Source organism: Lucilia sericata, unplaced genomic scaffold (assembly GCF_015586225.1).
Source record: "Lucilia sericata isolate MDLA Ls3-8-SP2 unplaced genomic scaffold, ASM1558622v1 Contig000818F_arrow, whole genome shotgun sequence".
NCBI classification, from domain to species: domain Eukaryota; kingdom Metazoa; phylum Arthropoda; class Insecta; order Diptera; family Calliphoridae; genus Lucilia; species Lucilia sericata.
In genome coordinates, this window is record NW_023994810.1 from 191,527 (window position 1) to 214,377 (window position 22,851).

The 22,851-nt window shown below is 28.8% G+C and overlaps 4 protein-coding genes across 8 annotated transcripts; 2 read left to right on the forward strand and 2 right to left on the reverse strand.

The window, feature by feature from the left end:
- Positions 1–553: 553 nt before the first annotated feature.
- LOC119608291 (serine protease easter-like) lies at positions 554–5,037 on the forward strand. 4 transcript variants are annotated; one of them, XM_037962655.1, is made up of 6 exons: positions 554–667; positions 967–1,131; positions 2,994–3,190; positions 3,801–3,990; positions 4,080–4,680; positions 4,750–5,037. In XM_037962655.1, the coding sequence occupies exons 2-6, from the start codon at positions 1,053–1,055 to the stop codon at positions 4,880–4,882; spliced, it is 1,200 nt and encodes a 399-aa protein (XP_037818583.1). In that variant the 5' UTR covers positions 554–667; positions 967–1,052; the 3' UTR covers positions 4,883–5,037. The 4 variants fall into 4 exon arrangements, with proteins under 4 accessions (XP_037818583.1, XP_037818581.1, XP_037818582.1 ...); XM_037962654.1 differs by having other exon boundaries at positions 579–707; XM_037962656.1 differs by having other exon boundaries at positions 605–627.
- A 902-nt stretch (positions 5,038–5,939) lies between these two features.
- Positions 5,940–7,060, reverse strand: LOC119608295 (39S ribosomal protein L9, mitochondrial). Its single transcript, XM_037962662.1, has 3 exons — positions 6,880–7,060; positions 6,469–6,795; positions 5,940–6,377 (listed from the first exon to the last, which is right to left on the reverse strand). Exons 1-3 carry the CDS (start codon positions 6,949–6,951, stop codon positions 6,012–6,014), a joined length of 765 nt encoding a protein of 254 aa, XP_037818590.1. The 5' UTR covers positions 6,952–7,060; the 3' UTR covers positions 5,940–6,011.
- Positions 7,061–7,772: 712 nt separating this feature from the next.
- On the reverse strand, positions 7,773–9,674 carry LOC119608292 (39 kDa FK506-binding nuclear protein-like). Its single transcript, XM_037962657.1, has 3 exons — positions 9,388–9,674; positions 9,051–9,278; positions 7,773–8,972 (listed from the first exon to the last, which is right to left on the reverse strand). Exons 1-3 carry the CDS (start codon positions 9,395–9,397, stop codon positions 8,080–8,082), a joined length of 1,131 nt encoding a protein of 376 aa, XP_037818585.1. The 5' UTR covers positions 9,398–9,674; the 3' UTR covers positions 7,773–8,079.
- A 2,270-nt stretch (positions 9,675–11,944) lies between these two features.
- On the forward strand, positions 11,945–21,209 carry LOC119608286 (synaptotagmin-16-like). Of its 2 annotated transcripts, XM_037962646.1 has the most exons (8): positions 11,945–12,342; positions 12,683–12,777; positions 16,123–16,284; positions 16,346–16,684; positions 16,757–16,962; positions 17,024–17,485; positions 17,548–17,853; positions 17,921–21,209. In XM_037962646.1, exons 2-8 carry the CDS (start codon positions 12,738–12,740, stop codon positions 18,119–18,121), a joined length of 1,716 nt encoding a protein of 571 aa, XP_037818574.1. In that variant the 5' UTR covers positions 11,945–12,342; positions 12,683–12,737; the 3' UTR covers positions 18,122–21,209. The 2 variants fall into 2 exon arrangements, with proteins under 2 accessions (XP_037818574.1, XP_037818575.1); XM_037962647.1 differs by lacking the exons at positions 11,945–12,342; positions 12,683–12,777 and adding an exon at positions 15,714–15,883.
- Positions 21,210–22,851: the final 1,642 nt, after the last annotated feature.

Sequence of the window (22,851 nt, forward strand, 5' to 3'; positions counted from 1 at the left end):
AAAATGTAGCCAGATAATTGAATTTATTTATAACAAACACGGATTTTCTATCTTCAATGTAAATTGAACATTACAAAATATGTAATTAGTTATTTTGCATATACATATAATAAATATAACTGTAAAATCTTGGTATAACTTTATCTTTAATAGACTTTTCTGAAAGATTGAGCTGCGCTAAATCTGACCTCAAAATTTCGAGATAACATTCTAAAGTTTAGAAAACCACCGTTATTGGCCATATTTTAAATGTTTTACTTTGGTGCCTCCCTTGATTAGTTGGTAGTATTATACTAGTTTGGTAGCACGGAGGTCGTGGGTTAGAAATGGCCATGAAGAGGGGGTAAAAATAAAATAAATTTTAAATGACATCAAGATTTATTCTTTGTCTTTTTAATAATCCCTTATACCAATAATATACATAAGTGATCACATTTACACATTTGTCTGGCAACATTGAAAGATGAGTAGTAGTATCCCACAATAAAATAACAGTAGTTAAATGTTTAAAAAAGTTCATATACATACATATACAAAAGATCAATAGGCATGAGACTAAAATATAAACAAATCTTTGGCACACTGATCAGTTTGTATTAAAAGCTTAAACGATCTAAAACATAGACGGTTTGTTAAAACAGCATCATAAAAAAACAAAAACAACAAAGTACAACTAAAATCTCAAATAGACTAATAAACGGGATATTGTAAAGAATATTAACAAAAACAATAACAAAAAAGAAATAATAATTTTCAGTTTTTTATATTAAATTGTTTTTTCTCCATGGCATAATTAATTTATTAAGAAAAAATTAATAAAATAAACACCACCGCTCACTAACTGGTCATTAATTAAGCAAATTAATGGAGAATTTTATTATAAATATTTTTATTTATTTCACCTGAGAACAAAAAATAATACTTTTGTGTAAAGAATAACGCAATTAATTACTTTTTTTAATTTAGCAAAAATCAATAATCAATAAAATACAATTTTATTTATTATATTGTATCAATTTATCAATTTTATTTAAATACAATATACGGTCACAATGGCAAAATCATCATTAATCAAAGGATTTTATATGATAATCTATATTATATTAATTTTACAAACTACAACTTTTGCACGTAAGTTTTTTTTAATTTTATTTTTTTTTTTTTTTTTGTAATTAAAAATACCTAATTATAATTATTGGTTTTTATTTTTATAATATTAGTTGAGAGAAAAAGTTATTTATTTGTATTTTCATGTATATGTAAACACGGTTCAGTTATGCACCGATCTTCAATAAATTATATTCATTTTAAGCTTTGATAATCAATTATATATGTATGTGATAAAATAATGTTTTATTAGGTGCGATTCTGGATTTTTAATATGTACTTTAAACTTGCTTTAAAATTTAAACATAAATTTTAACTGGGGTTCATTAAGTACTTTTTTGGCTTCAAAAATCGGTTTAAATTACTTTAGTAATTGTTTAATTATTTATAGACCGATTTTAACCATGTTCAATACATGTCTAATTATCACAAACTTTACACACAGATATACAAACTGATATATAAATGTACGCCACAAATTGTTTTTGGCGAATTTGATATTAATACTATAATTTTTCAAATAATTTACTGACTTTATCTATATAGAATATTTAGATCGTTTTAGAACTTTTTAAATGAATGTATATATAAACTTAACGAGCGATAACCCGATGGATTATAAACATAATAACCCCATAACTTTTGACGGTATACAAATTTAAATGCCTGATCTAACAAAGAAGTTTGATTATTCCTTTGATTCCTATTAAAAACATTTCACATTTTAAAAGTTCGTAGGAAAAGTTTGAAAGTTTGTTTGAATGAAAACCATTTATTTTTAAAGAAAATAATTGATTTAATGTGAAGAAAATATTGATATCTTATTCTACAACCAGGTAAAATAATAATCGTTTATATTTCCTATATAAATATTCTGAAAAGTTCAAATTTATTTTGCTTTTAAAATAATAATTGTATTAAACAACAAGGTTATTTTGTTTAGTTCAGCGTTAAAAATATAATTCCCAAAAAGAAAAACTTGTTTTAAAATAATTTTAGTATTTTTTTAAATGACAAATATTTGCATGAAAAAAAAACAATAACACAATAAAAATATTAGTTATATACATGCTTTTTTTTTGGTTTTTTGTTAATCATTACTCATATAGAAGATGGGTTTTAAGTTAGACTCTAGAATTTTTAATAAAAAGGGGGATTTTTGTCAAACCAAAAAAAAAAAAATAAGTAAGATAGTATAGTGGGGCGTGGCCGACCATATGATACCCTATACCAGTTATGAATATTAACCTTCATTTATTTTTCATAATAAAGTATATATCTTCAGTATAACCTTGTTTCCGATACATTTAAGCAATTTATGGACGAACAATTTTCTGAAAGAGGGTTTATATGGGGACTAGGGGCAAATATGGACCTATCCCGATACAATTTTGTTGTATGTTCTGTTGTATGGGGGCTAGGTGGAATAATGGGCCGATTTTAACCATTTTCAATAGGTTTCGTCCTTGGGCCAAATAAGAGCGTGTACCAAATTTCATCCAATTATATTGAAAATTAATCGACTCAGAAAATGACTTTAAGGTGGGGATAGGACGAATATTTTTGTGTGTTACAAACATCAGCATAAACCCAATATACCCTCCCCACTAAAGTGGTGTAGGGTATAAAAATTTGATTGAGATGTGAAAAAATTGTACATCGGAATGTTAATGAGTGTTTAATTGTAAACAAATTCGCAAACATTGTTTTTCTTTTGAATAAAATTTCTTGTAAATGTAGAATAATAACCTAATTTGAAAATGTAAAATAATGAATGAATTTCAACCTAAAAAGCATTTTTAGAGGTACTATTTAGGAGATATTTATGCAGTATTCTTAATAAATTGCATTTTTTTTAACTATACAATTCTTATTTTTTATTTTAGAAATAATATTTCCAAATGAAGAGATTGATGTACCAAATTTTGGTCGCTGTATAACACCCAACCGGGAGAGAGCTCTGTGTATAATACTCGAAGATTGTAAATATCTGTATAATATTTTGGTATCTTCTCCCTTAAGAGATGCTGATAGATTATATTTAAGTCGCAGTCAATGTGGTTATCAAAATGGCAAAGTTTTGGTAAGTTTCATGAATAGTCTCATAATACGCGTGACCGACCATATAATACGCTACAGTAGTTACACATAAAAATATGTGTTTTATGTTTCATAATAAAGCTTTTATTTTGAATTTTACATTGGTTCCGATATATTTAAGCAATTTATTGACGAAAAACTAATTTTCTGAAAAAGGCTTTATTTGGGGGTTAGATGCAAATATGAACAGATCCCCATAAAGTTTGATGGAAGGATTCATGTTGACCTACAATTTATTTGTAATAAATTTCATCGCGATATTAGTGTTTATAAGTAAAAGTAATTTTCTGAATTGCACTTGTATAGCTGGGTCGCAATTTCGGGCCTCAAGGTCATTAAGGCTTATATAAAACTTATGTATCTTGAAAACTGAGAGTCAAACATTAAACATTAATCTAATAAATTTGTAAATCGTTGTTATAAATGTCGAGAGGAACATTCCATAAAGATAATGTTCGTCTTTAGGGTCTTCTCAAAAACACTTTAAATTTAAGACACGCGTGTTGATGTAGAGTATATAAGATTCGGCTTAGCGGAATAAAATACACCAATTGTTAATTCATATGGATATTATACAAATATTTATTTTTCAGATTTGTTGCCCCGATCGTTATCGCCAGGTTACACAGCAGACTGTGCCACCAACTCCTCCTCCAAATTATGTTAATAATTTATTACCACAACCCGGTCAGTGTGGTAATGTTTTGTCGAATCGTATTTATGGTGGTAATAAAACAAAAATTGATGAATTTCCCTGGATGGCATTAATTGAATATACAAAAGGTAAGAGATTTTTCACATAAAGGGACTAGGGACGAAATATTTTAGATAAAACCTCCAAACATATCTCATACATATCATATTAATTCCAGCCAACAATGCTAAAGGTCATCATTGTGGTGGTTCCTTAATAAACACTCGTTACGTAATAACAGCCTCACATTGTGTCAATGGCAAAGCTATACCCACCGATTGGCGTTTGACCGGCGTCCGTTTGGGTGAATGGGATACAACAACAAATCCAGATTGTGAAATAGATGTACGTGGTGAAAGAGATTGTGCTCCCGAACATCTTGATATTAGAGTCGAACAGGCCATACCACATCCGCAATATAATCCCAGTTCTAGAAATCAAGTCAACGATATAGCACTCTTACGTTTAGAACGAAGCATATCGTATACTGACTTTGTGAGACCTATATGTCTACCGATAAATAGTAATTTGCGTACGGCGGCATTTGATGGTATAGTAATGGATGTTGCTGGATGGGGTAAAACCGAAAAAGAGTCGGTATCAAATCTAAAACTTAAAGCCTCCGTAGAAGGCTACTCTATTGACGAATGTCGTTCAGTCTATATGCGTCAGAATATTATTTTGGAGGATACGCAAATTTGTGCCGGCGGTAAGGAAGGTATTGATTCATGTCGTGGTGACTCCGGTGGTCCACTTATTAGTTTGGATACTACAAATAGGTTTGTTTTTCGATTTAATATTTTATAGCAATTTACTTTATTGTTATCCTTTTCCATATGAATACGTAGGATTCGTGCTTACTATTTCCTAGCTGGTGTTGTATCTTTTGGCCCTACACCATGTGGTTTAGAGGGCTGGCCTGGTGTCTACACACGTGTTGGTAATTATATTGATTGGATATTACAAAATCTTCGCCCATAAATATTGCTGTGCATTTTTTATTTGAAATTGTGTTTCATTGTAAATATTTTACTTTGAGTTGGACTTAAAATTATTTATGCATGTTTTGTATTTTAATAAAAAATAAATAAAAATAAATGTATGACAATTCCTTTTCTAAGGAAGTAAATATTAAATGTAATATTTGTTTTAATTAGGAAAATATAGTTAAAACAGTTATTAAATGTATCAACATTTAATTTTATGACAAATATGAGATTATTACAATAATTTTCTTCAAAAATTTGTTCCACTATAAAATACTTAAATTAACGAAAACCAGTGATATTTAATTATAAAAATATAAAATAAAAAATAATAATTATTATAATTTGTGATTATTATACCCTATACCGTTTGTACTAAAATTTGTAACGTACAAACTTATTGTTTCTATACCCACCTTAAAGTATACTAGTCGGTTTATTATTATATTCTGAGTATCTCTACAAAAATCTACATATATACAAGCCTAATTGACATTGCGATTATTCACAATAATCGGCTCTAATTTGACCATTGCCCCCATCAAAATATATTTGAAAGTCCATAATGCACTTATAAACACTAGTATCACCATGGAATTTGATAGAAATATGCAGCTGGAAAATAAATATAAACTACACCAAATTTTATGACCAACTGCTCATATTGGACCCTATCATATTACATATTTTTCTCATTTATAAACAAAAAATCTTTGTAAAATAAAATAAAGATAAAAAATAAATAAATGTAGAATTGTCAATTCTCATAACATAACATGAAAAACTTATGTATAATGTGTAATGAATACAGACTCTTTTGAGGGTCTACGACCAATATTTCGATGTGGTACAAAGTGATCTATATAAATAAACAACCCAACCCCACTCAGCTATATGTACATAATATGTATGTACTACATACTAATAAAACTTCTAAATATAATCAATTTTCATTTGAAACAGTTTAAATCTTGTTTTAGTAAATTTGTGATACTAAGCAAAATATTACCTGTTACAGTCTTGATACCATATAATTGAGTCTTGATTGAAGATTTCTTTGTTCGAAACATTTAACATTTCTTTTTTATTAAAAACACTTTCAACAATTCTGATATTAACACTTTTTATACTTGTTTCTTGGCATCATCACCTTCTCCGTCAGCTGTTGAACCCATTAAAGGTTCAGACGGCATTTTCCAGTGTTCAAAAACATATGGTAAACGTTCACTAGGATCTGTGCTCCAATGGTGTATACGACATTTAACACGTGCTTTTTCCAAATTGTTAATGGTTACCGTACAATAGAATTCTTTATTTTCCTTATTTAGATCGGGACCTTCAATAGGTTCTTTGGGAATGCTAATGCATTCTTCTTCACAAATATAACCGGCCTTGCGGAGAGAAGCTTTAATATGCCAAGGTTCAATGACCCAGGGATGATCTTTATTCATAACAACGGCCAAATTTAAACGCTCCAACATATTTACGGTCTGAAGAAGAGGTTGATAAAAAGATTTTTAATAAATATTAATTGCTTATTTGAATTATAAAACATTTCATATCTATTGCCTGCTTACTTACCCTCTGTGCAAATGGTGAACTGTGCTCCAAATCAACTTTTTCATTATCCTTTTTACCATATTTGGCAACATTTTCCTCGGTTTTATACACAGCCAAACCGGGTAATAGCAGTTTGTTGTACGCAAAGTTTGGTTTTAAAGAGATTACTTCTCCCTTACCGCCCACACCCTCTACGAAGGTCTTCAACACTACTTCGATTTCCTTTTGTTTTTTAGTATTTGTATCTTCCACCAATTCGTAAATGTGATGTCTTCCACGCATTTTCTTGGGCTTTTGGTTGGCTTTATGTAGTGGTGGATCATATTTACGTTTCAGTATGAAAGTGGTCTAAATGGCGGATAAAAATGAGAGCATGTGTTTACTGTCTTGTAATGAATTATTGTTTTTATTATATCTGTTTTTTCTACTTACTCTCACTTGTTGCTGCAATGTTGCACATGTTTTTAATAAATTTATTTGTTGTACACATAAATTTTTCAACATTTTAATTAATATTTATTAAAATAAAATATATTTTCACTAATTTCTGAATTACAGTTGACAGCTGACTTTGACATTTGTTATGCAATGACGTAACGTAAAGTAAATGACGTGAGAGAAACAGTGGGCAATGGTTAATCATATGAAAAAATCAAAAAATGTTTTAAAACTATAGAAACATTTTTTAAAATCTGAGTAAGACTTTTAGTTCACAAAGTAGATTTCTATATATGTATACTTATGTACAACTTAACTTAAAAAATTATTTTTCTATTAATATCGTAAATTTTGGGTAACAGGCTTGATGCCGGGTTCAAGGACTGGTATAAACTAAGAGCCCTAAACGGAATTGTATATTAATTACTTTTTTAAGGGTTGATAGTTCCTTTAATTTTGAGCTTAGGATTGTAAACATTCTTTTCATTTCAGTATTAAACACACAAGGGGTGAAATGATATTTGGTATGAACATTTTACAAGGAATTCAAAATTAGTTTTTAAATTTTTCTTTCCTGTGTATCATCAAAATTAATCCCTTAAAATAATCATATTTACATACAACGAAAATCTCTTCAGACATTTATGTATTGTGATTCCTTACATACAATCTTAAACAGATGGTCAAAATTAGGAAATTATGAAGAAAATAAAAGACGTTTTTTATCTATTTTTATTTTTAAGTATTTATTTAAACAATAAGTAAATAACTAGAACAGAAAATGATCTCAAAAGAAAACAAATCCTTAAAGACTTAAGTATGAAAAAAATAAAACTTTTTTAAGGATAACAAGAAAAAATTAGTTTGGCCAAAAGTAAAACAATTGGTTCAAGAAAATTTAATATAAAGATTTTAATAAATTGATTTGTATTAAAAAGCTACGGTTGCAAAATCCAGACTAAAAAGGATAATTTATAAAATGTAATTTCACAATTTATCCTTACGTATGAAGAGCCGCAAACAAAACTCTAAATAAATGACTAAATGAAGTGTTTTTCTTTGTTCATTGTTAATGCTAAATTAAAATGTATCAAAGGGCATGGTTGGTTTTATGTAAAAAAAAAACTCACTATGGAATTACTTAGAGATAATTTCATTAAAAATATGTTTTGTTTCAAGTTAGAAGAACTTCTTTTAGTTGACACCCTTGAGTTCAACTTCAAAGACCAATGTACTGTTTGGTGGAATGGCTGGTGGAGATCCACGAGAGCCATAAGCCATATGAGGAGGACAAGTAATGCGACGTTTTCCACCAACTTTCATGCCTACTACACCTACATCCCAACCCTTGATGACTTCACCGCGCCCCAAACTGAATTTAAAGCCAGCGCCAGACTTTAGACTATCGAAGACTTTGTTGTTCGACAATAAACGTCCTTCATAGAAAACTTGTGTGCGTTTGCCAGGTTTGGCCTCAGGGCCGCTACCAACGCGTAGATCTACAACTTTGACGCCACCGGACAACACACGTTCACCGCCTGCTTTTTGTGGCTTTTCTTGTTGTGCCTTTTGTTGTTGCTGTTGTTTTTCCTTTTTCAACTCCTTCTTTGACTTCTTTTCAGCTTGTTGTTCCTTTTGTTTGGCAACGCCGTTCTGTTGTTTTTCTGGTTTTTCCAACTTGGCCTGTTTAGCCTTAGGTTGTTGAACTTCCTCGTCTTCGGATTCATCTTCTTCATCATCTTCCTCTTCTTCATCGTCGTCTTCATCATCATCTTCTTCGTCGTTTTCATCTTCTTCGCCTTCGGCATCTTCTTCATCATCATCGTCGTTTTCCATATCGAAATCGCTGTCATCTTCTTCATCATCTTCGTCCTCTTCATCAGCAGCACCCTTGGCGGCCTTAGCAGCTGCTTTTCCCTTTTCGGCCTTCTTATTTTTAGCTTTCTTGGCATTCAAAGCATTGCGTAAATCAACTTCCTCAGTTTCAGAGCCAGACTCAACATCTTCCTCTTCTTCCTCATCACCATTCATGAAATCATCAGCCATATCTTCCATCACATAGCCGGACAAAGTTACATTGCCGCTACCTAAACATTAAGTAAGTAAACAAAACACACACTCTAGTCTACAATAAATTCTACTTTATAACAATTTTTTCGACTTACCAATGCTTTGGAAGCATATTTCATTTCCTTCGCTGAAGTTCAAATCTAACATTACTTGTTCACAGACATCTTTACGCAAAGTACACACCAAAAACCGTTGATTTTCACTGCTAATGAAAATCTGTGTTGGACCACCTTGGGAGGATTCAGAATCTAAAGCCGCTTGCGATATGTGGAAGGATTTTTCCGTTGTTTGCGAATATTTACGGTTAGGTTTCAAATTAAGTCCTAATTAAAATAAAACATTAATATTTGATGAAACTGACTAGTGTGCTCAACACGTGGTGGGGGTTAGAGTTGGCTTTAAAAAATGTTGTTTTCATAAATAATTACTTACCCCAAAACATTTTGTTGAGTTATTTTAATATATAAATATTTTCTAAATTTATATTTGTGTAAATTGTAATAATTTCACTGCTTTTCTGTATTTTTTTCTTTGCGAGAAAAAAAATGCCGGCACGCTTATTGAAGAAGAATTCCACAACTTGTGAACAAGACAAAAGATACAACAAAATAATGAGAAGCAAAAAAGAACAAGAAAACGCGTGTTTTGACGGTTGATTTTAATTCAATTTTGACAGCGCGCTAAAATGTGAGCATGTCAATAAAACACAGTGTTGTATTTTTAAAGTAATAATACAGTGGAAACAATTTAGTTTTCAAATTCTTATTGTAAAAATATGAATACTTTTGTAATGTAATAAATAAATTTTCAATAATATTAAATTCATCATTCATTTAAAAAGATTAACCCCCATTTTCTCAATGTCTTGTTATTTTTTATAGAAACGATATTTTGACAGTTTTCATACAAAAAATATTTTAACCGGCAGAACATCTACCGGTTAAACAATAACCGGAGAATGAAAACTTTTCACACTTCTGCTTACTAATTTCGAAGAATCGATATATGTCGGAAAAGTCGAAAAGTTGAAGTCGACTTTTATGTCTTAACAAAGTTGAAGAGTCGACTATCTGTAAGTGAAAGTCAAAGAATCGATTTTGCAAATAAAAGTCGACAAAAATAAAAAAAGTCGAAAAAGTTGAAGAGTCGAAAAGTTGGAATAAAGTTCTAAAGTCTAATTTTCATAAAACACAAAAAGTTTACTTTTCATTAAATGAAAAAAAAACACGTTCCAGACAAATTTAACAATTTTGGATTGATTTGTTAGAGCATATTTTACCCATAAGAGCATAATTGTGTGCCTTAATTTTACATTTTTGTACATTGTTTTTCAAAAATTTATTTTTAAATATAAAAAAATTAAATAAATTAATTTTTAAAAGCTTTTATTTAACTTGCTTTGTTAGTTTGTTAAAGACACCTGAATACAATGCCATCGGAATTAATTTCGAAAATTCGGAGTTATGTTAGTATGTTTTCGAAAATTTTAACTGAATTTTACGACTCTTCCAGTAGCGCAAATATATTGAAATTTGGAGTATATATGTATATGCATCAGATAACAATATAATGTAATGTTCAAATTTTCAAAATTTCTTTCGAAAATTTGAAGTTATATTCGAAAAAAAAAATAATTTTAAATATATACAATATACTATATACTATATACTAAACAAAACAGTTAACAAATTTATAATACTTAAAAGCTTTTCATAAACACGCGTTGAGGCGGCAACGCTTTTCAAACTTTTCGCGCTTTACAAGCTGCAAGTTAGACACCACTCGTCATTTTGATCTTTCTTTTAATGTTTTTTTAAAACTATTACTGTTTTAAATATCAAAATTTTAAGTTTTTGTTTATTTTTTAAATTTTTTCTTTCATTGTTGATGAAATTTATTTCATTTTAGTTTATTCGTAGTTATCCGTAAGAGCCTCTTCTTAAATAATCTTGTTTAATTTTTCTATTGAAGTTTGATTGTCTGTTTTACATTTTCGTTTGTAAAGCGTAAAAACGGCAAAAAATACATTAGTCTCATGAAATCCAATGATGTAGCTTAAAGCATTATATTATAACTTTGGTTTTCAGGAGACCAATGAATTTTTGTACATTAAAAAACTTTGAAATTAGTTCTTTTTGGGACCAAATGTGGCTCGTATTGTTTATTGATTACCTAAACGTAACACGGAATCCTATTAAACTAGTTCCTCAAACAATGAGTTGAATCAATTATCAAAACCAATTACATTTTCAGTCTTTTTGATCTTTTAAATTTGAAAAAAGTAATTAAAACAATTTTTAGCATATTTTTTTTAATTTTAAGAGCATATTTTTAGTTTTTTACTGCATAATTTAAGCACTTAAAGCACTTTTTTGAGCATATTTTTAATTTCCCTGGTTATGAGTATATTTAACAAATATATTAGGCGCTTGGACCTGATGCTTAGAAAGTCAAGATGTTTGATCTTAAATCAAATATCCTCATTTACCACAGTACGTATGAATAATATGAGATTAGTTGTAATAAGTATACTCAAATACGGTCAGTCAATTTGGAGATGAAAAAAATTTTAAAATTTTCATCCCGACAAAAAATTTTAAAATTAAAATTTTCAGTTTCGGTCTACCTAAGATATCTCAGAAGATATCTTAACACATAGTTCTTTTCCCAGTCATTATGAATATCATGAAGGTCTTAAGAACACGTTTCTTTTGAAATACATATTACCTAAAGATATCTTCAGGTGATATATAGGGTCGCAAAATTTAACCGCAGAAATTTAATTTTTATTTTTTTAGAATTAGGTTATTATTGCTGTAACCGCAGTTTTAACAGCCATCACAGATTGGCATGTGCGCCCTTACAGGACAAAGCAACAGTTGTCCAATAAATTGTGTCAATATTTGACATTACTTTCTCTCACAAGGGAAAGCTTTTAATTTTTTTTTTAACGCAAAGCTTTCTTTAGACACAAAGATAATAAGGACTTGTATGACATTAACTGAGTCACACGTAGATACATTATTTTAGAGTACGGTTCATAATAAAAAAAAAAATAAAAATATATATTCATACACAATTTTTAAAGTTTTTAGTTTAAATAATGTAAAAACAAATATATTTTTTAAGTTTTTATAAAAAGTGAAAATTTATTAGTTAAAACTGAAATGTTTTAAAGATAAAATTAAAATAGCTACATAAAATCATAACAAATGTTACGTGCAAAAAGTAAAAGTTTTAAACACTTAGAACCAGATTAATAGATACTATAAAAGTATTTTTATTTACCAAATAAAAATGATATTTATTGAAATATTCGTGCAAAAAGTTTAAAAAGAAAATAACTAAAAAGTATAGAATTCATATTTTGTATGCTGCAAAAACAAGGTAATACAAAATATCTGTCTTATAGAAAAATAAAAATTTTTAAATTTCATTTAAAATTCCCCATGCAAATATGTGAAAAATCGATTTTATTCACCATCCTGTTTATTATCCTTTTTAACTTTCACTTTCTTTTTTACATTAAAGTTCTAAGAAGAAAGAGCTTTTTACGTACGCATTTGTTTTCACTTTTGTTGTTTGAAATGTGATTCTTGTTTGTTTGTTTTGATTTTTTATACGCCGCATTTGTTTGGGTTTAAATTTGAAAGTTACTACATATACAACTGTACATACATACATAATTCATGTAACAAGTAAATATTTGTTTTTGTAATATTTCTAGTGTTGAATAAAAGGTGTTACTACGTATTAACTGTATTTAAAATACAAATTCGGAAATGATAGTTACTTCGAATGTGGAAAATTACGCTTTAAATGGTAAGTAGAAAAGCTTGGGTAATTTGTAAATACATAGTAGATTTTTTTGCTTTTTAAGAATCTCAATAATATAACATGAATTGACTTAAAAAATTTGAATATATTATTACACGGTGCGACAAAATTACAAAAAGTTCACAAAATAAAAAACGGATTTTTAATTGTTGTCGGATTTTAAAATTTTCTTTTGAACATTATTGACGTTGAGGTGTTTTTCTGAAATTAAAGCACATTTTATCCTGAGGGTTTTTATTTTGTCAGTTATGCTTTCATGGAATATTGGATTATATAAAAAGGAACCAATCCAATTGTCGTAACTTATATCCTTTAGGGATTATAATAATGATGTTCTTTTCTTAAAAGTTATTGTATCTAAAGTACCATACTTTTGTTTTATTTCCAAGTATATGTAATAAAAATTTCCATTCTATAAAATAAAATGCATTACACATTTTTATTATTTGCAATATGGTCACAAATTTGTGGCGTAAAGGGAAAATCCAATTTAAAAAGACATTTAAACAAACATACATACATATGTATGTATCTACGAATTCATTTACATTAAAAATCGTGTTTTAATGTCATTAATACATATGACAACAACTATGTAATACAAACTTTCAATGTCAAATATTAAATCCATAACAACAATAAAAACAAAAAACATGGCACAGAGGGTAAGAAACGAAAAAGCTAACAGAAAGACTGTTTGGTTTCAAGTTCATTAATAATTAACGATAAATATGTATAATTTAACCGTTTTATTAAGTATTTCTAGCAGACATACACATTCACACTCTCATTTACACCTGTTTTAGTTTTTCCATATGAGTCATGAGAAACAAATTGAAATTGTATATACCCAGCAAAATCTTGGTAATAGTTTGTACTTACACAGCAAATTATTTTTCACTGACTACTACATATTCGAATAACTTAGAAGTAGTGTTGTAAGTTCGACAGTTAAAATGCCAGTGTGTAATAGTCAAAAGTAGTTTAAATACTCATTGTCCAAAAATATTTCCATTAACGTCTAACTAACTACCTGGCTCTGATTCGTCTTTTACGCCACGAATATACTTTTTGTAAATTAAAGAAAATACAGTCGTCACTTTTCTGTCCGCAAGTAATTTAGAGAGTTACACTAAAAAAACTTAAGTGAAATGTACTGACTCTTTAAATTACCTTTCTGACTGCCTCTTTTTAATCTATACAGGGACGATTGACTACCTCTTCCTTCTCATTATTTTTCAACGTAAGTTTTTGCTGAGTATTTTTGTTAAGTTCATACATGTGTATATACAAAAGGTTAATATAGGTCATATTATTGAAGGGTTTTTATATTTTTATTCTTTGCAATATCTTTGTATATTTAATACATACATATTAGGGTGATCGATTATTCGACATTTTCCAAAAAACGGGTTTCGAATAGTTAACATTTGAAAAAAAAAAGGTTGATAATTTTTAAATTGAGAAAAACCCGGTTAACCTGTTTTTCATTATAAATAAAAAAATGTATTTTCATTTGAAAAAATTAAGGTTAAACATAAATTTGATTAATAAAACATGGCCCGAACGGATTTTTAACATTTTAAAAGATTATAACTTTAGATCTAGTAGTCAGATTTACATTATTTCTTTAATGTAAAAAAATTAGGAAAAAAGTGGGACACTTCTGTTAAACATAAGGAACTAGTAACCCTAGCTTATTCTAAAATCCCTGTTTAGGCAATTTTTATAGGCATTCCAACACTTCCATTATATTCAGCCTAAAATTAATGATTGTAATAGGAATCTTAACATTGATAAAATTTTATCAAACAGTTATTCCAATTAAAATTTGTTAATTAATTAGGAAAATCAAAAAAGTTTAACGAAAGGTGCTTTTGAAAAATATACTCTAGTTCCTGTACTCCAATATTTGTAAAATTTAGACGGGCTGTATTTTTTATTTACTTCAAAATTTATTTTAAGTAATCTTTGAATACAAGGCAAATAAAAGTATTCGAAACCGGTTATTAAAAAGTAAAAAAAAACGGATTATTCGATATTCGAAAAATCAACATTTAGAAAAAACCGACACTGGTAAACCAGAAAAAACCGGTTTTAAAACCGGTTGAAAACCCGAGTCGATCACCCTTATACATATGTATGTAGACGATACCCTAAACCGATAATAGTTCTTTTTAGACGAGCGCTTTAATTTGGAATTATGTATGTATTTTCAAAAATATATCTGAAAATATGGGTCGAGTCACACAAAACAGTCTTAAGTTTCGTTTCAAGTTCATTAATAACACTGTGTGTAATTTTTTAAGTCATGGGAATATAACCATATACGGACACCAGTACGTGATAAAAGTCAAAAAAACCCATGTCTTCCGGTTTTGCCCAAAATCGCGCACTTTTTTTAGGGGTTTCCAAAGATTTTGTCCTCGGTGTCATTTTTGCAAAAAAGTGATCAGTTTCTAAGGCTCAATCTTGCAAACTGTTCTGAATTTTGATTTACTCTCTGTGCCAAGGTTATCATAAAGAACATTTCAAGGGAAAAGGTTTACATTGTGAACTTACACTGCGTTTATTAAAGACATTCGTACGTATACGTGTTAGTGATTTATTGATATTACAAATATTAAGTATACGCCTATTTTTTTGCGTTTTTCGCGATTTTGATCTTGAAGATCTTGCCTCAAAGAGTAAATGTGATTCCAAACTAAAATCTAGGTGGACAAAATTATTTGAAGTCTTTGAATCCAAAGAAAATCATTTAAAAGATCTGTATTACCTATTTTCGACGTATCGAGGGTCCAGATATATGAATCAAATAATTAAAAAACTTGTTTTTTAACAAAGTTTTCATTGCTTTTATGTGGCTTTGGATTCTCTGAAACTAGCTATGAAGTTTAAAAATTTCTACCATATATATTTTTCCTGTTATAATAGGATTTAGTAATAAATTTCCCCAAATTACATTTTATTAAAATTGAAAAAAATCGATTTCGGCGGATCTTTGCGGTTACAATTATACTGCAGAGACATTCCTTGGATGTTCCTTTAAGAGATAAATATAGTCCCCAGGACAAAAAAAAATTGAGAAATGGTATTATAAAACAAACTAACGTTTAATTTTCGGTGGGAACATCAAAACAATACTATTTCTCCATACAAAGAGATCACCCTATTGTATGTGTATTTAAAATAAATGTATATCCACCAATGTCCTATTTCGGGTGACATATATATGGAATAATGAATAATAATCACTATTTTCAATAACATTATAATTTTGCTTATTCAGATCTAATCAAATTAACCATTATATTTTCAAAATTATAACAGGAACCGTTGAGATTACTACAGTTTTGTCAGCCCTATTTGGTGTGATAGCGTTAATGCTATTATTTTTTCTATATGTAAATCGTAAATGGTGCTTTCATACCCGACGTGGACTTCACTGTTGCGATGAGAAACATTTGGCATCAAAATGTGTACAAAAGTTATGTAAGTACTTTCTATGAAAACACAATTAATATTTTAATTGAAGGAGTATGGTTTTTTACAGCCCGAAAACGTCGCTATGATAATACAAGTTCTGATTCAGAGGAAGATATTTTAAGAAGATTACGCTTACAACAGGCTCGCATAGCTTCTAATAATGGCAATGGAAACTATACAAACTATGGAATAAATCAATTAAATCCATTGTCGCAAAATTTTAACTATTTTAATAGTGACCTGCAACGTGTAACTGTAGCACCACGCGATACCTCTAGAGATCCTTTAGCTATTGCGGAAAGGGGTAAGGTTGGCGTACCTTCATCGCATAGTGAGTGCAGTTCTAATGATTCGGTAGAAGCATCAATTGACAGTCATACGGGTATATTAACTGGTGAAAAGAAAGGTGAATAAAGTTTTGTTAGAAATTAAAGTTTTTATTTAAATATATTAAATAATTTTTATTTAATTATTTCAGAACGACATCCCTCTATAAGCAAAACTTCCGATATTTCTAATAGCACTTCTATAAGAGAATCTCGTATAGAGCTAAATACTGATACAACTACTAAAACGAATAAATATCAAAAGATTAATAGCTCATCGAATATTACCACCCCGCCACGTCAAGATAGTTTGGAAGATGTACCCAATATTCAGTGTAATAATAACAACAATGAAGATGTAAGTGTTTTAATGGACTTTTTTAATTATTTTAATCTCCTTAAATCATTCTCTATTGCAGGAACCCTTATTTGATACCAGCGATTTAAGATCCATTAAATCCGATGATATTTCTATGCAAACACAATGCTATGGCAAATCCGGTAGTGTTGAAATATCTCTTTTATACGATGCTCCCATGCGTAAGATGACAGTTCATGTTTTGCAAGCCCGCGGCTTGCCCACTTTGGGCAGTGGCCAACAAACGCATACCCAAGTACGTCTTCTAATGCTACCGAATAAGAAACAAAAACACAAGACCAAAATACGTTCAGGAGAAAATCCTCAATATATGGAGAGTTTTCTGCTGCATCGTGTTACGCCGGAAGAAGTTAACAATATGGGTTTACGTGTGCGACTGTACGGTTGCGAACGTTTACGCAAAGAACGACTGATTGGTGAGGCTTATGTAAGCTTTGCTACCATAGATTTAGAATTGGAAACAAATCTATGGCTGCCACTGGAGCCACGAAATACATCATCGGTTAGTTTTGATATATTTTTGATTAGTTATTTATATAATTATATTTTTGTCTTTTTATATAGATATTGGGATCATCCAGTGATCTATTAAGTTTAGCTCGTTCCGATAGTGCCGGCTCGACCACTTCAATGCAACATGGAGGTGTACCCGAGCTACTTTTAGGTTTAGGATATAACGGTACCACTGGACGTTTAACGGTTGAAATTGTTAAAGGCAGTCATTTTCGTAGTTTAAATTTAAACAAGGCACCGGATACATATGTTAAGTTATGTTTAGTTAGTAGTATAGGACAAGAGATCTCAAGAGCAAAAACCTCAACGAGACGTGGTCAACCAAATCCTCTGTTTAAAGAGACATTTGTATTTCAGGTATGTTTTAACTGTTTTTTTTTTTGGCAACTATTGTATAATTAAATTTGATATTTACCCATAACAGGTGGCCTTGTTTCAACTTAACGATGTTACGTTAATGGTTTCGGTTTACGCCAAGCGTAATATGAAGAAAAACGAAATGGTCGGTTGGTTTAGTCTGGGCCTAAACTCATCCGGACCAGAAGAAGTGGCGCACTGGGTGGATATGCGCGACATGGCGAAGGGGGAACTTTTGGCACGTTGGCATGTTTTGGTGGATTCCTGATTCGAACAGTTGGGACAATCTTCTCGACGTGGCAGTGGTCTAGGCCTATTGGTCTCATTTGCCACAACGAAAGATAAGTCCAAATTGAAAAAGTCCAAAGACGACGACGTGGAGGAAGAAAATGAAAGTGGTACAGTAACGTCAAAAGCTGATGTGGTTGCTGTTGATATAGAGACTGGTCTTGAATTGGAATTTGTGTAAAGGAACAATACAATTACTACACAAAATTCCAATTCAAAATATTTTCTAATACATATAAGTATATTTTTTGGTCAACAACAAAAAACTTTGTTTATTAAACAAAAAACACAAAGAAAAACTTTGGTAAGTGCAAATAATTTGTACAACAATATTGTATTTGTAATTTTTACACAAAAACTATAATAGTTAAAATAACAACTTGGTAAAATTCTTTAAGAAATATGTGAATTTTAAAAAAATAATTCTACAAAACAAAATACATATATGTAGTTTTGTATAAACCAGAGACGCTATCATAAGGATTTTAAACTAAATGGATATAATTCAATTTTTAGAATGATTTGAAATTTATTCACACTATTCATGTGAATATTTGTGTTATAATACTATAAACTAAACTATATGAATTTGTTTTGTTGGCAAGTCCAATTTATTTAAAAAATTTGTTAAATTCAAATTATATCCAAATAGCCTATAAAGTCCTGGTATTTTTTAATATCCAAATTTGAGTATAGAGTACTCTGGTAAAAAACAATTTAATAAACCACAAACACAAAATTTAGCTTGTAATTTTTTCGTCACTTTAACTTTTAAAATACTACGCGCACATATTTATTAAGTATAATTAATTAAATATTTTTTTGGTAACCAAAAATTAAAAAATAACATTATTAAAATAATTCAATACTAAACATAATTTTTTATATATGAAACAAACTTAAAGGAAATTACAACAAAACAAAAAAAAAAAAAAATAACTATTTAGATAAACAAATTAGTCCATACTGTTTTTTATACTTTACACTTAAACATAAACAAAACAAGGAAAAATAATTAATAAAAAATTATTTCGTGATTATTAAAGTTATTAAATTACATAATATGTATTACTAAAACAGAGAAAAACTGATACCAAACATAACTTCAGATATTTTTATTATATATTTTAAATTTATCTATTAAATGATTATTAATTTATCTTGTGATATAACTTAATCAAATTCAAATTGGTCCTTGGTATATATTATTGTAAGTACGCTACAAAATTAATCTTGTACAAATGTGCAATGTTAACTCTACTATTATTAAATATGAATGAATATTTTTCTAAATTAAATAAATTATAAAGAATATTTACGTATATAAGTAGGAAACGGAAAGTTAATGAAATAGGTTAGTGGAAAAGAGTTATTGATTTTAATACCCCTCCACCATTTACTGTTTACGCAATATTTTTCTAAACTATACCACTATTGTAGGGATGGAACAAAGCCTATTGTAAATGGTTAAAATCGGTCCCATATTTCGTCAAGCCTCTCTACAACCATACCCCGAATTGGGCTTTTGAGCTCATAATTATGTTAAATGTTCTAGTATTTCAACAAAAATCGGTAAAACTTAGTTTTATAAAGATTTAAGTGATACTGCCGTATCAGGCCTCATTAATTACATAATGATTTGAAGGTCAAAATTCTTCAGTTATAGTTGTGACCATTACAGCAAAGTTTTAAATGGATCCTAAAATTATTGTAGTATGCAACTTACAACTTGAAAGAGAAGAGTTTTCAATGTGGAAATTTTAAATTTCCAATTTCGAAAAGTAAGACCGATTTTAATAGCTATTTTCATACACAACTTAGAAAAATATAAACAAACAGGTGACCTATTGAAATATCTCACTGCTACAATCTGGATCTAAAACAAGATTGATATACATTGCGATACATCTGACAAGTGGTGTGGATTTGTCTTTCTGGATTACTCCCAAACATTTTAAATTTGGAATTAAAGGTGGGGGGGTATACAAACAATATGTTTATATTTTTATGTTATTTTTCTTTATTAATTATTTAAATCAAACTCGGAATTTTTAGACAAAAAATACATAAAAAATATTAAGAAAATCTAGTTTGAGAATTAGATTTTCAAAGCCAAATATAAAATAAAACAGAATTATACTCGGGTTAAACTTCACAAATTAACATAGACATTATAAACAAAAGAAAAATAGTTGGAATGTTATCAATATTAAATAAAGGAATAAAAAGTTTATTAGAATGTAAGTGAAAATAAAAAAAGTTTGTGAAAAAGGGTCGCTGTTTATCTCGGAAAATTATAATCAAGGAATCTAATATACTAAAAGGTTATACATTATGGTGTCTCGTAGGCCACTTTATTATAGAAATACGTCATACAAGAAGGTCCTAGGAAACTGAAATCCCTTTAAAAAAAGATATCTTGAGACATAATAAATAATGGAAAATAAATCCTCTCCCAAAATTGCTTAATACAATTCAGATTTTCGTTTCAATTAATTGCTAATAAATATTTGTATCTTTTGTAATAGAAATTAAATTGTAAATTCCAAAATGGTATTTTAGTTCTATTTACACAAGATCTAATACACCGTTCACATGATGCAATTATTCGTAATTAACGCTCTCATTCACCATTCAACCCCCAATTACATTCTGAATGACATGATTGGCCATACAAAATTTCAGCTGCGAATTACACAAGCTGTACGAATTACGAATGAATGAGTGTCATCTCTAATAAAATCACAAAAAATGCAAATAAATAGAAAATATATAACTTAATTTGTTAAAATAATGTAATAAACGTATTTTTGTATCATACACACACACACACACTAATATTCCAAAAAATGATAAAATAATGAATGAAAAAAAAAAACGACATGGCGATGAACTGTCAAAACGAATTACGAATGCGTCATAGAAACGGGTTAATTGGTTATCGTCATTCAGAGGCCGAATTAAATAATTTAACTGCTAGTGTGAACTTCGTATAAATAATTAGGCAAAATTTAAATATTACACATACGTATGTGTTTTATATAACAAATATACTACAAACTAGGGTTCTATAGTTGAAACAAAAAGTCGACTTTTCGACTTTTTGCATTTAGTTAAAAGTCGACTTTTCGACCTTTCGACTTTTTCCATTTTATGAAAAGTCGATTTTTCGACCTTTCGACCTTTTTCATTTATTTAAAAGTCGACTTTTAGACTTTTCGACTTTTAGTATTTTATAAATGGTCGACTTTTCGACTTTTCGACTTTTTCCGACTTTTCGACTTTTTTCGACTTTTCGACTTTTTCCGACTTTTTCGACTTTTCGACTTTTTTCGACTTTTCGACATTTTTCGACATTTTTCGACTTTTTTCGACTTTTCGACTTTTTTCGACTTTTCGACTTTTTTTGACTTTTTCCGACTTTTTGACTATTTTCGATTTATTTCGACTATTTTCGACTATTTTTTTACTTTTTTCGAGTTTTTCCGACTATTTTAGAGATTTTGACCTCTTTTCCACTTTTTTTAAATTTTCGACTCTTTTCGACTTTTTCCGACTTTTTCCGACTTTTTTCGACTTTATTCGACTTATCGACCTTTTTCGACTTTTCAACTTTTTTCGACTTTTTTCGACTTTCCGATTTTTTGTCTTTTCGACTTTTATTTACAAAGTCGACTTTTCGACTTTTTTCATAGACGATAGTCGAGTTATCGACTTTTTTGGAACAAAATAGTCGACTTCGACTTTTCGACTTTTTTCGACAAAAAGTCGATTGTTCGATTATTCGAAAGTTGATTTATAGAACCCTACTACAAACTAGATTTTATTCAATATCACTCATACGTATCCATATTAGCAAATGGTAATTTACGTTTAATACAAATACATATCGCTCATTTACTGACATAATTCAAAATAGAACGTTTCGATAAAAATGGTTTTGAATGTTTTATGCCATTTTACAATTTCAATTTGAAAAATTTAACCAGATTTAGATCAAAGTGTTTATAACAACGGCTTATATTTTTTTATTCTTTTAGTAAATGAGCGCTATATACTTTTCTTACAAACGTTTAATTTCTTTTCAAATTCCATGAATAACCTTAATATAAGATCCTTGATTTAAAATATTAACCTATAAAATAATTATGTTATTGGAACGTAGTACCTATCAATGAAATGCAACTTCTTATACGCACAATTTATAAAGAAATAAAGTACATGAAAGTAAATTTTTGAGATACAGTTTAAATACCAACAAAAATATAAAACATGATTTCTTTTTTGAACAAGTTTTAATATAATAAATTGTTAGATCAAATAAATACTATATTTTTTATGTTTAAAGTATATTTTATTAATTAAAATTTATAATGTATGATCAAAACAAAAAAGCAACAATATGTTGTATGTTTTGTGTAACTTTTATAAATATGTATCTCTATTAACTAATAATTCATTTTAATTATAATTTTCTAAAATTTAAAAACAAAACAAAATTGGTCAAAATTTATAGGCCGGTGAATAAAGAAATATTTGTATAGAAATCTATGTAATAAACTAATTTAAATTTACATATATGACATAAATCAGTAATTTTTTTAATTACTATTTCATCATTTTTAAATTCATACTATACCTGATGGAGATTTATTAATATAGTGTAAACTATAGTCTTTTCTATAGTTGTTATTATAGTCGGCTTGACTT